Raw genomic sequence first — 18,221 nt, forward strand, 5'->3', positions numbered from 1 at the left:
ATAGATATATAACCCCCCCCCAAGTTAGAATGCGTACAATTTCTTATGAGGCTAGTTATTTTATATTGTTACAGGAAGAAGAAACTTATTGTCTTATAGTGAGTTACTTATGTCAGTCATTTCTACTTTTAATTGAATCTTCACCATTTTTAGTCAGAAGTCATGCATAGGGACCACATTCTAATTTGTATGCGCCCTTCACCACTTTACATTGACAGAAAAGTCAACTTCAGGACAAGAATGCATACTAAGAGCTTTTAATTCAATGTCCCTTTCCCTTGAATACTTATCTCATACAGCTCTAGAGGCCTTCCATGCTATGTCATTAGGAAAACTGCACTAGAATATTTGTCAAATGTTTTTCTATCAGTTTGCTCATGTTATTCAATGTAAAAATCCTCTTCAAGTCAAATAGAAAAATCTTAATACTGCTATGTTCTCTTTTTTCATTAAAATTGCAGTAAGACTCTTAAATCAAATTTTTTTCAGTTTCAGAAATGTCTAGGTTATTTAGTGTATTCAGCCTGTCTGTGAATACCTTGAGATGGTTACATATTCTCAGATGTTTCCTTCATTCTTAGGAGTTTAGGGTAAGAAAGTTAATGAATGTTTCCAAACATTTTGCTACTCTACTTAATGCGAAGAGAATGCTTATTTTCCACCAATTTTTTTTTCCTGATTACAAACTTGACTTTTAGCTGAAATAAGCTAAAGTGGAATTGAGTGCAACCTTAAAAAACAAACTAGAGAGCCGGGGGGATATAGCTCAGTGGCACAAGCAGCCTTCCTGGCAAGCGCAAGGTCCTGAGTTCTATTCCCGGTACAAAAAAAAAAAAAAAAAAAAAAACCCTAGAGAAAGCTCTGGATCAAGGCCAAGAAGGTAGCCGAGAAGGAAGAAGAAATCCAACCTTTTCTTACATGGACTAATGATTTACTTAATTAATTAACTTTTTGATAATCATGGACATAAAAATGCACTACTAAGCAGTTGGTTACAGACAGCAACTTTGAGGCTGACTGGTAACCCCAATAAGGCTAACGGGGGAAAGTCTTTATTACAGACATTTAGCTGACAATGTAAAAGGTAGATCACCATTTGCAAAGTTGAACTTGAAGACTAGTGCTTAATATGAGCCATAAAAATCTTATCACTTGCTTGAAGCATGGCATGTAGAGGTATAATTAAATCAACAGGATCTTTATAGTTAATGTTTAGTCTTGGTAGCACGTTTCATAAGAGCATTTTATATAATGGGTGGATTTTAATCAAAGTACATAGTGTGGGAGATAGTGCTCATTTTAAGTTAATAAAGTGCTTCACATGATTTTTATACTTTAAGCTAAAAATAATTCCTTGGCACTGTTTAGCTCAGGCAGCTACACGTGAGGTACAACTTTTATTACAATTCTCCAAGGACAAAAGTACTTTTTTATTATTTTGTCATTCAAATGTTATGGCAACTTACCAATTTTTTTTAAAGTTCTGAGGAGCAATTAAATTGCTCAGAGTGCTTTTCCACTCCAAATATCTAATATTTATCCCTGACACCCATGTAATGTTACATTGTATTTAGTTTATCTAAAAGAAAAATAAACAAGATTTATTTGTGTGAGTTAACTAGATCTTAAATTTCTTATAATCAAGGCCTTTGTCTTATAGTCTTGATATCCCAAAGCAGTGGACCAACTTTAGTTTTTGGGTTTTTTTCTACTTACAAAACAATGTTTCCATTCCTTGGCAGGTAGTAGAGCTTTAAAACATGAGACATAAAATTGCTAAAATATAATCATAATTTTAATTCATTTCTAAGGTCAAAGGTTAATCAGCTGTAAACAACATTGTCGCAAAACAATGTTTATTTATTAAACTGAGGAAATATATTTCAAGGGAAGAGAATGAAGGTGCTTCGTTAATTAAGTTCACAAATAGTGAAGGTATCGTTGGGCTGGAGTATTTATTATACAAGGACAATGAGAAGGAGCAGGAAATAGAGGGACGTGGAGAAGCAGGAAAGGACCATGGAGACCAAGACCAAAAAGAAGATGTATTTAGCTGGAGGGTGAGGAGAAGCCACCCAGAGTTTCTGAGCAGAAGAGGGGTTAAACTTTAACCTGGCTACAGAATAGATGAACAGGATAGGTGTGTTTAGGATAAATTATAGTTTGGAGAGATGAAGAGTGGGGAGAACAATTAGAAAATGAAGTAATTCTTGAGCGGAGGGAGGAACGTGAGGGAGATGGACGCGGAGCGCTGCTGGAAGATGTGTCCGCTGTGCTCTCCTCAGTAGACCACGAAGGACTGTGCAAGAGACAGGACAGCTACAGCAAACAGAAGAGTTCACCACTGGTAACTGGGACCCTTGAAGTGCTGTTAGCACAAATACTAAAATCAAGAGAGTGATAACTTGGAGGGGAATATGAGTTTGATGTTTGAGACATTAAAGTATTTATGAGACCTAAAAATGAAGAAAGTTAACATAGAAAAATAAATGACACTTTGTTCATGTATTTACTAAACTTGTTATGACACCTTAATAAATTTAAGGTTAATATTAATTAGTGTATCATTGATTACTTGTTGAATAAAAACATTTCCTGAACACTGATTATGTCCCAGGCACCACTCTGATTTTAGGTTTTGGAACTAATGAACTAAAAAACAAATAGAGCAATAAAACAGATAAATCAGTGCACATACAGAGATACAGAACTTTACTCTTAAAGCACTGATATTTGAAATGTTGGAGTGGGGGGCTGGGGATTTAGCTCAGCGGCAAAAGCGCCTGCCTGGCAAGCGCAAGGTCGTGAGTTCGGTTCCCGGTACCGGAGAAAAACCAAAAAAAAAAAAAAAAAAAGAAATGTTGTAGTGGAAGGGGGGCAATAGGAAAAAGAAGGAATTCAATCATAAGGAAATAAACAGATTATAAGGTGATCATATGTGCTCGATGAAAGTAAAATAAAGTTATCTCATAAAGGGATGTGTTTGAATTAGTGGCTCTGTTATTTAAGATGCTATTTTAGATGGAGAAAATTTTAGAGGTGACATTACAAGAAATACTATGTCTTCCAACTTAGTTGCAGGGGGAAAAAGACCTTCTGAATGTACATTATAAGTTTTCCTTGCCCTAAATGCTTTACGGCAAAAAACAATCTTAAAATATATTGCAAAGTGAACTGTGATGAATAAATCATAGATTATGAGGTCACACCATAATAGTAGTTTACTTGTTCAATAATAAAACCCTTTCATTTGTTTCTATCATAAAAGATTTTTTGTATAGACAGAAGTGAAACAGACATAGTGGAAAACAGTTTAGCAGGTAGGAAGCCAATTCTAGTCCTTCCGTCGCGGGATAGTGTCACAAATGATCTGCACCCATCTTCTCTCCTTGTAGTGTTCCCGGCTGGCATTCTGCAGCCCCCCTTCTTCAGTGCCCAGCAGTCAAACTCGCTGAATTACGGGGGCATTGGTATGGTCATAGGACATGAAATAACCCATGGCTTCGATGACAATGGTAAAGTGCGGTTCAGACTTTCCTTGAATGTATATCCTCACTGTTGGATTCAGAGGCAGTAAACTTGACTTACTGACTAGTGTATTGTTGACCTAATTGTACTATACTTTGTGGTTCCTTTAAATCGTTGCTTAAGAAGACGGAAAATTTATTAGGTATTTAATGATGTGTACTTGCATTCTAAAAATAAAACACATATCCACACTGAGAAAATCTTATGCTATTAAGAAGATTTTAAGTTTCAAATAAAGCTGAGAGGAATAGAAGTAAAGCCATGAGGTATGCGAAGAGGTGGTAATTGAAGCTATAACAAAAATTCATTCACAAGTGAACAAATAAAAAGATTAAGATAATAAATATTAACTACCAGCACTTTTAGAGAGCCAGAGAAATGAAAGGACATAGGAAAGGTACATTTTTAAAAGATCTACCAAGTGCCTATTAGATCTATAAAATGATGCATCGTTCTTAACTGGTGGGTACCAGTAATGTTTCCATTTTCAAGTGGAAACAAATATAGATACATGAGATGTGTGTGCAAGGTTGCAAAGCTGGGAACTGGTGGGCTCTGCATGTGAGTTCAGGCAGTTTGGCTTCCTACACTTTCCTAGCCCCCTACTTACTAAGTCATAGAAAATATTTTAAAAATCATAGCACATGACATACTTATGACATACTCATACTTAAAAGGTGGGGAGATAAGTGTCATTTACCAAGAAAGCTCCTGGAGAAAAAAGAAACTGTGTGTGTCCTGGGGTGTGTGTGTGTATATGTGTGTTGGAAATAAAGCAAAACTATGAACCAGTGTCTCACAAAGGGCTTGGGAATACGAAATGAAGGCCAGCCTAAAAATGTCAACCTTGTCAAATCTCAGAATATCGAATTAATCAGGTAAAACCATCCAGCAGAACGAGGCATGATTTCAGGGTTGTCTTATCTGGTGCCTCACTGAAGATATTGAGAGGCAAGTGCCTATAATACCTAAACCAATACTAAGGCACACCAGCAAAGAAGGCTCTGGAAGTCAGTCTTTCACAGCGGTATAAATGAAGGATACCAATTTCTCTCATCATCTGTCCAATTTAATGTTCTCCCATGTAGCAGTATTTTAGTCCTTGCACCTTAATGAAAAATATCTGTAGTTCTTGTTGTAAGGCATTTCCATTTTACTTAAACAAATGTGTTACAGGCAGAAATTTTAACAAGGATGGAGACCTGGTTGACTGGTGGACTCAACAGTCTGCAAATAACTTCAAGGACCAATCCCAGTGCATGGTGTACCAGTATGGGAATTTCACCTGGGACCTAGCAGGTGGACAGCATGTATGTCACTGGCTGTTTCTGGAAAAGTTTTGGATGTGTTCACTTATAATTTGATTATTGATTTTTTTTAACAATCTAATGAAAGGTCTCCTTCTTACAGCTCAATGGAATTAATACACTGGGAGAAAACATTGCCGATAATGGTGGTCTTGGCCAAGCATATAGAGTGAGTAATTTTCTCCCATTTTAGTATTCAGAGTGTTTATCATATTTAATCATTCATTTAAAGATTTTGCAAAAGAATATGTAAGATATATGCAGTAAATAGGAATAGAAAATTGAAAATGTGAGCAGAAATTGGATTGTAAATATGGTAACCACAAGGGTCAATATAGTTGATAGAACAGAATACTGGTCCCTTGAGCTTCAAAAGAAGCCAAGAAGAGGAAACATGAATGTTATACCAACAGAAACGAGGGCATATACAAGTCATGTAGTGAATGTATGTAATCCCAGCCCTCTGGGAAGCTGGGGCGGGAGAATCTAACTTTCAGTGAAGCTCAGCCTAGCAAGGGTAGTTTAGTGACTTAGTGACACCTTGGAAGGGAGGGCCAGGAAATGGAAGGGAAAGGGAAAGAAAGAATCACTGAAATGAATTTCTTAGAAAAGATGCCCCACAAAAGAATCAGTTTAGGGTTTGGGGTCAGTATAATGAAAAGGACCCTCAGTTTCCCCACAGGTGAGGACAACCATCAGCATAAGCCACAAGCATGACATACTACACCAGAGTCTGTTCTCAGTGGTACGGTGAAGGTCTGGAAATGATGTGGCCCCAGAATGTGGCTTTATCCTTGGCTCAATTAGTGCACTCACAGAAATGTCACTCGTCCCTTAGAGCGTCCCTTAGAGTCTCATGTACCCCTCCATCATCCTTACATTCAGCAGAACTTTTTGTAGGAGCTTTGCCATGTGGTTGGCTGTCCCAGGTGCTGCAGATATAACAACAAGCCTTTCATTAAAGATGTCATCATTTGATGATCTGAGTAAGAATTCATTGCGTTTACACAAAGCAGAGTACTACCGTGCCACATAGAAAGGAAAATCTGGGTCATTTGTATCAAAATGGATGCATCTTGAGACCATAATGTGAAGTGACATAAATCAGACATACACACTTAAATACCACATGGTTTCTCTTATATGAGAAACCCAAATTATAGATAAAGAGCAAAATAAGAGATAGATAATAGGAAGTAGGAAGGTAGATCTTTATCAGATGGAAGCGAGATCAAGAGGAGCAGGGAGGAGGAAAGGAAGGGAGGGAAAGGGCATGAGAAAGGAATTAAGGTGAGTTATGTACATGTGCCAACTGCACGCAAGGGTTGTACACATTATACACTGCGGACATTAAAGCACTAATACAAATAAACAAATGGATGTCTGGTAACTGCCATGTGCACAAGGGAAAGCAGGGATTGTACAAGAGTGGCAGAGTGATACTCTTGAAGCAGCAAGCAGGAGTGAAGATGAGACTGGGTCGCTTCTCTCAACCGTGAGGTGGCTCACAAGAGAGGAAGGGTGAGCAGAATCCACCCGAGGAACAAGGTGCTCCTGGGAGAGAACCAGATGTCCCAAAGAATGTTCGTGGAGTGGATGGGGAGATAGGGTTATTTGCTCACCCCAGAAATGAGGAATTAACAGGAAGAAGGAGAACGCCGGCGACCGTGCCAGCGAACAGGAAGCATCCCAACAGTATAGAGAGATGACAAGTGGGGCAGGCAGCAAAACTGGTCAGAGTTTGAGGCCTGGAAGATTAAAGCATCTGAACGTTTCCAAAAGAAGGATTCCCAACCCGGTCCCGAGAGGTGGTCAATTGCTGCTCTTTTGAATGCTGAGATTTCTTCGTTTTGTTTTATTTTTTAATTTTTTTTATTTTAAAAATGAAAAAACTACCAAAACTAGATGCTAGACATTATGCATTTTACCTCTTTGTGTCCCGGATGGTTTTTGTTTTCCTGCAAATATTCTTGAGCTTTATTCTCCGTTAAATGGCTTAGAAATAGTTCGATCCGTTTGGGTCTTGGTTGTTGCAGCGTGTCAGGTGGTGTTGGAATGGTGCTCAGTGTAGGGACCACTGGTCCCCATTCCTGAGGCAAAACTCCAAGATGTGAAGCTGATGCTTTGCATTCTTGGCCTGTGTGAGCCTGAGCCCTGCTCTCTTTGGTCCTGTTGGTGAGCCCTTCCCTAGCCTTGGATCGTTCACTCCCATATCTCCAGATCGATACTAGTACTAAGCTGAATACGAAGTACTCAGTAATCACTGAGGTCCTCTGTCCTTGAGAATTTCCCCTCTTCAGTACGCTGTCTCTAGTTCCTGAACCATCACCTTCTCCTCAGAGTACCCTAGGCTTCCCCTGCGTTTCCCCTCCTGACATTTTATCCTGAAAATTCACAGGGCACTGAGCTGCAGCATTCATGGGACTTGCTTTGTTTAATTACCATCTCTCAGGGTTGATTTTCCTTTCTGCTTGATGCGCAGTGTTAGGAAAAGCATTGTTTCATGTACTTTGTCCATCGCTTTCTTATTTCCACAAAAGGGTGAATCCATTCCCTGTCACTCTATCCTGTTGGGAAGTGGCAGCTTTAGAACTCTTCCTAGTCTCTTTGTGATTCTAATATACTGACAAATCAGGAATCACTGCTGAAAAGTGTAGTTCCGCTTTGGGCTGATGGTCTGTCCATAAAGATCCTCACCTAGAGACAGTTCATAATGATAATAATGAAGCAGTTACAATTGTGGAAATATTTTATCGCACTTTGAAACTACGTGAATTCTTCAATACCTTGCCCTTGTGCCATGCTACGAACTCTCTAAGAAGGAGCCAGTGTACACTTTCCCTCTATCCACAGAATCTTTGTACAGTATATGCTCAATAAAACTCAGTGGATGCTAAGTAGAAAGAAAAGAAATATACTTTCAACTTACCCAGTTGATCACTTTCCTTTGTAAGAAATTGAGAGTGATACAATTCAGAAAATTTGTTGATTGTTTTCTTTTCTTTTTTCTTTTTTTTTTTTTTGATACTAGGAATTGAACTTAGGACCTTGTGCTTGCCAGGCAGGTGCTTGTGCCGCTGAGCTATCCCCAGCCCTGTTGGTTGTTTTCTTAAATATGTTTAGTAAAAGACAACTACACCTTGTTCAATAATACCCATAAATCCTATAGGATTAAGAACATTTTCTGACATCAAGTTACCTAAATTTCTTCCTTCTAGTGTAAATGAGACTTTGTTATTTTGTCCTAATTTCACAAGGCCAGAATATTTGCTTATCCTTACTCTTAGATTCATAGGCTACTGCCAAGCCCCTAAGGAATCTCAAGAGAATCACTGGACTTCTGGCAACAGTCCTTCAAACCAAGTCTGGTATGATCCTGTTTTGCTAAGAGTAGTAACTAAGCTAAATATCGCTATTGCAGATGATTTCCCTGGTGACCTATTCCTCCAGCTGGCTGGCCCTACCTGTCTATCTTCAGAACATTTACATAAGCTTTTCATCACTTTTTTACGTCATTCATTCATTCAGCTGACATTTATTGACCATTGACACGTGCTACTCTTGTCACTCACTAACCAAAACCGTGTTTTTTTAGAGCATTTGTAAATACTAGTTTTCTTCCAGTAGCTGTAGGTTATGATCTCTAAATGTATTATTTTGGTGATTTTGGTATAAAATGTTACTCAGCATGGCCTTTTGCATAGGTTTATAGATAAATTTAGAAATTATAAACATCATGTTTCTATTTTACTAACTTCCTAGGCCTATCAGAATTATGTTAAGAGGAATGGTGAAGAAAAATTACTCCCTGGACTTGACCTAAATCACAAACAACTGTTCTTCTTGAACTTTGCCCAGGTACTACATCTTTCATGATGGATAAATATGAAAATCATTTTGAGTTAGAATTTCACAGTGTCAGGTATTATATGCTGACTTTTACTGTTTTCATCAATTTGCCAGCACATTTGACTTGAGTGACTTTCATTGTTTATGACAATGTCAGATAATATTCGTGCTAAACAGTTACATTCCTAGTTGCCTTTCATTGAGCATTATGTGAAGAGCAGTGTTTGAGGAATGCAGAACACCAATTCAATGCTGCTTTTTCCCCAGTATCCCAAGGTATCCATGATTAGAACTGAACACATTGCTTTGCTTTTCCCAAACCCCCCTCTAGGTTTGGTGTGGGACCTACAGGCCAGAGTATGCAGTCAACTCCATCAAAACAGACGTGCACAGCCCCGGCAATTTCAGGTAAGCGGGTACGAGTCAGGATGCTTCAGTATTAACTCCGTTGCCTCCACATTTGGAATTTGGCCTTTTGTAATCTGATTCTATTACTTTTGGGAATCCAATACAGTTTAGCAAGATGCTGTCTCAAAATGAAGAATAAGAAGGGCTGGAAATGTACTTCAGCACCAAGGCTCCACGTTCAGTTTCCAGTACCACAAAGTAGAAGCAAAAAAAGAAAAATTATTCACTCAAAAACTGTTTATTGTATGCCTGCTCTGCATAATATAAGCTATATTTAATTCTTCTAGTACATTTAGTTCTGCTGTATGTACTAAAAATTTCTTTGTTTAAAGTGCATTCCCTACCTTCTTAACACGGTATCCTGAATCACACTTAAGTTTTTTGATGAGACAGACTATTGTTTTGACCATTAATGATGCTTTGAGTATTTATTAATTTAGTGAAATCCTCTAAAACTGTTGTATCTATAACTATTTATTCTCATACCTGTGGAGCTGCTTTCTCCTTTATTCTGGCTTTTTATGGGGATCTCCTCTATGTTTGTTTCTTCCCTGCTACGAGAAATTACTTAATCTCTGTGCCTCAGCTTCTGGATGTACAAAATGCTCCTTAAATTATTGTGTGAGTTGCTGGAGGATTAATGCTAATGCTCATGACGTGCCTGTTAGAAATATGCATTTGAAAATAGTACTACGATTATTTCTACATCAGAGGTCTGTGCAGAATGAAAATCTTAGTGGAAAAAGTTACAGACTTTAAAGTATTTCCGTATCACAAGAGAGTCAAGTGCTTTTCCTTGTTCGTTTCTAATGCTCAGCCCAAGTCCTGGTGTCAGTAATTGATTATGGTTAAGTGATGCACAGGTGAGTATGCAACTGTTTTCTACCCTGAAAACGATACTGGTTATAAGTATGTGAGATTAGTTATGTCTTTCTTGTTTTTTTGGTTCTGGCTCCAAAGATAACTCTGGCTATTTTTCATTCATAATAACAGGGCTGTGTGTGTGTGTGTGTGTGTGTGTGTGTGTGTTTAAGGGTGAGTGAATGCCAACCTTTTGTCAAGGAAATTATTATTTTCCCTGGAGGTAAAAGGATTTCCTTGGCAAAAGGTTGAGGTTCCATTTAGTTTTGGAAACAGGCTGCTTCCTGGCTATACAAAGTAAAACAGTTGTTAAAATATTTAAAAACAAATACACATTCACCAAGCAAAAATTGTGCTTGGTGGTGTATATAAAAAATATTTCCAACATAGAGAAGGACTTATAATCATATTCTTAAACAGCAACAGTACTAAAAACAAAAGCCAAAATATACTTGATGCAAAGATGAAATCTATAAAACTATTATTTTTAGGTCCAAGCTATGATGGGCTGATTCTTCCTAACAAAAACTTCATCTATTTTAATATAAACCCTTAAAACTTTCAAGACTTAAAACACAAAAATTTCCTGATGAATATGCTACAAGTTAAATCTGTAATTTAAACATTGCCTTCTTTTTGGAAACCTCGTTTTTAGTTAGCCAACCAGAACCACATAATAACACTTACTATGTAATCAACAAATGTGTTTCTAAAGTTATTTAGATATAATTCTATATTACATATGTAAGGGTCTGATGATTTTTTAAGGCAAGTTAAAGTAAACAAAAAATATTTAAATGCTTCTATTGCCCAATATTATTTTCCACACATGGAATAAAAAACACTTGATAGAGACCCAAAATATAAAGAGCAAAATAAAAGATAGTAAAGAGGAGAAATAGACCCTTTGTAAGAGGGACAGGGACAGAAAGATAGAGGGAAGGGGGAGAAGGAAAGGAAAGGCTATGATAAAAAAATTAAGATGTGTTATGTACATGTTCCCACTCCCCATGAGGAATGTAACCAATACGTACTGGACCTATGTACTAATAAAAAAAAAAACTGAAAAAATAAAAATAAAATCTGAGATGTTTCACCAAAGAAAAAAAACTAATACCACTAACAAGTCAAGTAATGCTTTTCCCAGCTTAATTTCCAATATCTTTAAAGAAATATTCTTTCTAGTATTTTACATAAGTATCTTCACCTAAGTATACACCTATCTTGTTTCTCCTGATAATTTAGCATGATTAAACTAACCTTTCTCTGCTTACCTTAAGTATTAACATTGGTTCCTGATATTTTGGTGAGCTTTTTAGAAGCTTCTTAGCTTCTGTTAATATTTAGTACTTACCTAAATATCTCTTCCACTTTTTTTCCTTTTCCATTGTGCTGCATATCAAACCGAGGGGCTTCCACATGCTAGGCAAATGCTAGGCGCATACTCTACCATTGAGCCACACCTCCCAGCCTCATTTGTGTTTTCCATTACTGGGGATTGAACCCAGGGCTTCAACATGCCAGGCAAGTGCCCTGCCACTGAGCTACACTGCCAGCCCTAATCTCTTCAACATTGTGTAGTGGCATACGCACTCCTCAATGTGCCTTTGCTCTGAAAGAATCATACAGATTTGTTAATGATGAAGATTACTTGGTTTATTCATGAAATGAAGCCAGTTAAATTTGAAGTCCATTCATTTGCTTTAAAGAAGTGGTAACAGGTTGTCAGAAGACCTATTAATTGCAAAAAGTTTATTCACTGACTCAAATATCCAGTTATTTGTAAGCAGAAATAATCAAATATGTTAGAGATCAAAATGTTCATTCTTTGTCAGTGGGTGTTCAGTTATATCTCTTAAATGTTTTTAACACAATTCATCATTTTCCAAGGCAATAAACAGCTGCAGTGTAATGCATCATTTTATACAATAAAGTAAAAATTTCAAGTAAATCACCTTAAGAAATAATGAAAATATTTCTGTTTTGTTATTAGCATGCAAATGCAAGAGTTACAGAGTTTTAATATAGATTGAAACTCATGTAGTACTGTATGTAATATTAATGAAACATCTCTTTTTGAGAAGGGATACATTATATAAATGATGTATCCATTTTCCAAATGATTATTCATATCACTCATCCAAAGATTTAATGTTATTAACACCAAACATTACTTAGAAACCTAGGAAAGTAAGTGAAGCCCTAGTGTGTTGTTGACCTAATTATTCAGAACCATCTAAGTGAAGTCTTTGGTTGGGAAAAAGAAATGGGATAGAGGTGAGGAGCTGAGTGTTTATTAGACTGAGGGGTTCTGCATCTGTAATTTCCAGGAATGTTTTCCAAAAAACATTTTGTGTATTTGTTTTGTTTTTAATTTAAAAGAAATGTAAAATTAAGTTATGAGTTTGGGCACCCAATATTTGCTCCCACGTTACTAAACCAAAGACAGTCCTTTGAGAAACTTTTAATAAACTAAAAGCAAAAAGTACGTTTCTTCCAGTTCTTTTTTAGACTTCTGCTGCAAAGCAAGGAACTGGCTCCCCAGCATGAGAAATGCCCAAGCCACCGTGATGACTGTCCGCAGCCAGGGTCCACCTAGGGACAGAGAGATACTTCCTGAACTGGGAGGAGGATTGGAGTAAATTAATCAAAACTTCTTTCTGCTTTAGTGTCTTAGACCTAGAACCTAAGAGACTAAAGACCAGTAAAAACCCCTGTCTTCTTTTTCCTGCATATACAGTCATTTTGGTTACTGTTATAGGAATGAAAGTGGTTTGTTTGTTTGGCCCATGAACAACGGAAATGTGCTTCTCACAGTTCTGGAGGTCTACCATCTTCAAAGATGAAGGCCTTAGCATAGGCAGTCTCTTTGAGCGCTGTCTTCCCCATTGCAAACCACAGACTTCTCACTGTGTCTGCACGTGCTCAAAGGAGGGACTTGCTCTTTAATATTTCAAGTACAAGAAATGAACACTTAATAAATCAAATTAAGCCAGGCTCTAAGCTCATAGTCTAAGCTACAAGATAAGTGACATTTCGGTAGTTTTTCAGTGGACTATAGGACTTCCGGGTTATTCAAGAATCCTTCACCAAAACCTCACGTATTTGGAAGGTGATTGGATCATGGCCACACCATACCCATCTGAGGATCAGCCCACTGAGTTCACCGCTATTTGTTCTTAGAAGATAAGGCCTGCTCTGAAGAGGCAGCCAGCGGGGCAGTGAGCTGGAGGGGTGCATCGCCCTCATCAGCTCCTCTGTCCTCGTTCTGCTTCCAGCCAGCGTGATGTCAGCAGCTTGCCTCCACCCAGGCCCCGCCACCTTGCTATTTCTGCCTTGGAGCAGACTATGAACAGAAACCTTTTTTTAAAAAAACAGCCAAAATGAGCCCCTTTCCCTTTACACTGGATTCTCACGGTCTGAGGGCTCCATCCGAGTCTGGTGCCCGGTTCCTTCCAGCGGTCGTAGGCAAGGGCGCCAGAGCCTCCGCTCTTCCCGTCAGGTCCACCAGCAGGCACAGGCCATCCTCCCTGGACCTGGCGCTTGTCATTCACACAGGCTGCATCACTGCAGTCCAGGCCCCTGGAAGCTAATGCTCTCCCTCTCGAGTAAGCTAATCGATAAAGACTCCTGGCCTTTACCCCACTTCACCTCAAATGCCAAGTTGTACCCGTGGTAGTATGTCTGCCACAGATGGAAATTTCTGAAAATTAGAAGACTTCCAAGTCATGTTCCTGGTCTTCCCACCACTCCAGTACCCTTGACTCCAGGACCTTCTTCCCAACACACGCTGGGTGTGGCACTGGTCCTAGCAAGAGGGACAGAGAAAAGCTGGCTCAGGCTTGGCATGGCACATCACCTCTGCATCACTGTATGGACCTGTCTCTCCCCTCCATCACTGCGTTGGGCTGATAGAGTTAGATGTTGTTGTTTTTGCCCACTGGGGTCAGAGATAAGAAGAAATGGGCATTTTTCCATCCTTTCCAGTTACTCAGGCTGAATCCGGTTTCTGATATTTAAGGAGTCCTTTTGGGGTAAAAAGAACTTCTCTAATATCCCTACCAAATCAAGTCAGTATATAGCTATTAAAAAACCAGTTACTGAAGTTATTGTGTGAACCTTTTTAAGATACAGTGAGAAATCATTTTATTCTTTAAACTCTTCTTACAAAAGCTGCAATTCCCAATGTGAATTGCTAATTCATTTTTAAAGCATATATACCATGTTTATAAATTATTAAATCTCCATTACAACCCTGAAAAGCAGGGACTATTGTTATGTTTATTTTACAGATGAAGAAACTAAGATACAGAGAATCCTTATAAATCAGCTTTCAAACCAGGCGATTTGTCTCCAAAATCTCTGCTCTCAACTGCTGTACTTTGTTACCTCTCTATGTAAAATTCTGTAGATGAGAAGGAATTGACCATTATACCAGCTTTTTTTCCTTCCTTTTAAATATTAAATTTTCAGATCCACTCACCCATCCTGCATTGAGACATTTTACAGGGCTTTAACATAGTATGGACAGAAATGACAAATGCTTTTGGTGACGTTTTTTTGTTTGTTTGTTTCAAAGGATTATTGGGACTTTGCAGAATTCTGCTGAGTTTTCAGAAGCCTTTAATTGCCAAAAGAATTCATATATGAATCCAGAAAAGAAATGCCGGGTTTGGTGATTTTCGAAGAAGGCAGTGTATTCCCTAGCTCGACTTGCCAACACCGCAGAGATGGGGAACTCTTCAGCCAAGAGAAAGTGGGCTCCGAGGTCACTGCAGTTCCTTGGACTAAATAACAGATGAAAGCATCATAATACAAGCCACATTAGGTTATTCTGGAAAGAGTATGAAGGGGGCGGGGCTTAAGGTCTGTCAAATCAACCACTTCTTACATGTAAATAGTGATTAATTCCTATAGATGTTATTACAGTTCGTTTCTATTTCTCATACGGTCTGTCACTCTGAAGTTTTCCCTAGAAAATAGTGTTAACCACTTGTGGCTGACCAGGATTTCTGTGCAAGGGGTGAAAGAAGATGTTGTGTTCATACAGTTGGGCCCCAAAATCACAATGGTTCTATGATCATTTTAAACACATTCCTTAAATACTTGTTTTTACTTTTATTTGCAATATTTACGCTCCTCCAAAACTCTTCCAAAGAACTCTTATACGTATTGGGGCCTTGAGGCTTACATAGCTTTAAACTCATTTGCCACACATCAGTGTATTGTCATCATTTTATTTTAGGCACTGTTAGGGCAAAAATGAATGTCTAAAACTTGTGTCGTACCAGTTTTACTGATATTAAGGCCCGTACAATTTTCTAACAACTCTTGCTCTCTCTGTATCTCAAAACTTGGTCTTTTTAAAGGATTTGTAGTAATGTATAAATAATAATTTTTATATTTAACTGTTAACTACACTTATAACTAAGTAACTGTAATTATAGGTAATCATTAAATATTGAAGTTTCAGACCAAGATAAATTGTTATGAACCAAGATCTGTAAAGTGATGTACAGATGAAAATTTGAGATATTTTTAAACTTATAAATCATATTGATGAAAAGCTTTAAGCACAAACTTTGGAGTAAAAATTGTCGTTGAACAGTTGACTGGAGATATAATCTTATGGCTTACAAATGGGATTTTTAAAAGTAAATCTGTCCCTAGGAGTGGCTATTATAAAAGGGCAAAACAGCATCTACATAGCTCTGTGACCCCTTATCTTTTCGGGTTTGTCAGGGATGAAAATATTTTGATAATAAATTGAAGTTGTGAGCCCATTACTCACTAAGCCTGTGTGTGAGCTGTCTGGCTTTAGAAAATGCATTTACTTCTAAATAAGAATGGGAGGCCTCGAGTAGACCTGCTTCTGGAATTCTGAGTCATGTAGACTTCTGGGAGGCAGGTGGGTTTAGGCCCTAAGAAGGATTCATCTCTTGAGCTTTTATGTTCCTCTCCTTCCCTGTCCTATTGGCTAATTTAGCTCATTTCATTACCTGGAGAAGATTTTACAAAAGAAGTACAGTTCCATAATCTTTAATTTTTCTCACAAATGGTAAAAATTGAGAGAATTTCTATCCACAATTTAGGTATTGGTTTTCTGTGTATTTCCTTCTTGAAAAATTCCCACTTGCCTTTAAAAAATGTTATTAAAATAAAGCATACTCTCATATACATAAAAATTAAATATAGCAGAAGTATAGAGGTCACAGAAATCACTCTCTTAGAACATCTGAAACCTATAGCCAACACCGATAAAACACAGAAGATTGCCTTAGAAGCCCACCTTGTCATTGCAATCCTCCACAGACAACTACTATCAAGATCTCTAATAGAGTACACCGAATCTGCCTGTCTTTGTCTTTTAGATAAATAGAATCAGTCAGCGTATGTTCTTTCATGTGCGACTTCTTTCTTTCAGCCTTACCTTTGTGAGAGTCACCTATATTGTTACACTGATTATGGACCTTTAATTCTCACTGCGGAATAGTATTCTGTTGTGTTATACTATAAGTCATTCATCCATCTTATTGTTGATAGGATCTTGAGAAATTTCCTGTTTCAGACCTTTAGAAATAGTGTAGCTATGAGTTATAAACTCTGTCTACATATAATATTTTTACTTAAAGCTAGTGGACCATCTCCCCAAATCTTTCCAAAATTTTTTATAAATATTGAAAATATAATTTCAGCTAACCGCAAATATATTTATCCTTTCTCCTTTTAACACAACCACCGTTATTATGGACAATTCAAAGTACATTTTATGTCTATATTTATTTAAAATAAATACACTCAAGTGGTATTTGTAGTTGAAGTGATAGGAGCTCCCAGTGCTTAATAAAACAGCTGTCTCTGACAGCTATTTTACTCCCCTCTGCTCAGAACCACTGACGAGGAAAAAGGGGAAAGTAGTACAGATTATAAAAGGCCGTTAGTATCCCCGCTGATAGCTCCTTATAACAGTAGACTCCCACCCTGTGGAGGAACAACTCCAAGGCTTGGATCCCTGCTCTGTGTATAAGTGCGATATTTCTGGAGCCAAGAGAGAGATAAAAGTCAGAACAGCAGTTCCTTCTCCTCCCACATCCAGACATTATTAACTGTACATTGTGCTTTTATTGAGTCATGTGGAGCCTTATGATCTCTCTCAACTAGTCCTGACCATTTGGAATTGCCACATTTGATAATACACATATATATATATACAATCTTACACATAAATCTATTTCCACAATGGCTGACTTCTCTTCAAGGAAAGAGTTTGGCAGCAGAGACGCCAGGACTGGGAACTGATACAACTCAGAACTGAAGCCGGAAAGAAGCTCTTGGTAGCACGTGTTACTAAGGAATCCACCTCCAGGTCTGGGGATTTAGCTCAGCGGCACAGCGCCTGCCTGGCAAGCGCAAGGTCGTGAGTTTGATTCCCGGTACTGGGAAAACAAAACAAAAAAAAACAGGAATCCACCTCCATGCTTCACGGTCTGTGTGGACTCTAAGTGCAGGTGGAGAGGATGTTACCCTGGAGTATGTCTCTGTTCCAGTCCTCTTCTGCTACTACAGGCAAGGAGACTTTGGGCATTTGTATGTTCTTTTGGGCCTGTGTTTCTGCCACCCAAATAAAAATGAATTAGATTCAGCTGGTTCTCACCAAAAAAAGGATTATGTGTCCATTGCTTCCTTACCCTTAATCTGTATCCCTGGTAAGAACCACTGGGCAGATCCCCCACTGAAATTCCCCACTGAAATGCCTGAGTCCCATTAGAACACAACTGAGCCCAAAGAACAAGGACCAAAGATTTTTTCAAGTTTGGATCTGTGCACTTGTTAATATTAGGCATTCAGATAAGGAAAAGGCTTGCTAATTTTCTCAAAAGCTTTATCTTTCCTGTTGCCACAGCTAGCTCTTAAAGTGGAAAACATCTGTTAGTTTGGAAAGAAGAGAAGATTCTGCTCTGTCAAAGAAGGATAATCAGAAATTTTTAAATCAAGTCCAAGTCTCAAGAATACAGAATAACAACCATTTTTTCATACTATTGTTTTTATACCTAGTGCACGGTATTTCAAACTCCTAGTCTCCTTTTAAACCACACCCCATATGTCTTGAAAAATATTAAGACTAAATGGAGCTTTTATCTCTACCTAGTCTTACATTTTCTGTCTACTTCAAAATGAATTTTATATAAATAAATGACATAAACTGTTTTAGCAGTATTGTCTTGCTTTCACCACGCCTACATCCAAAGACACCATAGTTTTCTGATG

The 18,221-nt window shown here is 37.9% G+C and overlaps 1 protein-coding gene across 4 annotated transcripts in view; it reads left to right on the top strand.

Moving 5' to 3' along the window:
• The window catches only part of Mme (membrane metallo-endopeptidase), a 118,554-nt gene extending 102,807 nt beyond the window's left edge, over window positions 1–15,747 (top strand). For all 4 annotated transcript variants that reach the window (XM_013518633.1, XM_013518632.1, XM_005393061.2 and 1 more), the window contains exons 18-23: window positions 3,396–3,515; window positions 4,705–4,838; window positions 4,939–5,004; window positions 8,598–8,693; window positions 9,016–9,092; window positions 14,533–15,747. In XM_013518633.1, the coding sequence (XP_013374087.1) occupies window positions 3,396–3,515; window positions 4,705–4,838; window positions 4,939–5,004; window positions 8,598–8,693; window positions 9,016–9,092; window positions 14,533–14,632 (593 nt within the window). In that variant the 3' untranslated portion in view covers window positions 14,633–15,747. The remainder of the gene's footprint in view (window positions 1–3,395; window positions 3,516–4,704; window positions 4,839–4,938; window positions 5,005–8,597; window positions 8,694–9,015; window positions 9,093–14,532) is intronic.
• The last annotated feature ends 2,474 nt before the right edge of the window (window positions 15,748–18,221 follow it).

Source organism: Chinchilla lanigera, unplaced genomic scaffold (genome assembly GCF_000276665.1).
Source record: "Chinchilla lanigera isolate Chin_1 unplaced genomic scaffold, ChiLan1.0 scaffold00047, whole genome shotgun sequence".
In the NCBI taxonomy this organism is placed as follows: domain Eukaryota; kingdom Metazoa; phylum Chordata; class Mammalia; order Rodentia; family Chinchillidae; genus Chinchilla; species Chinchilla lanigera.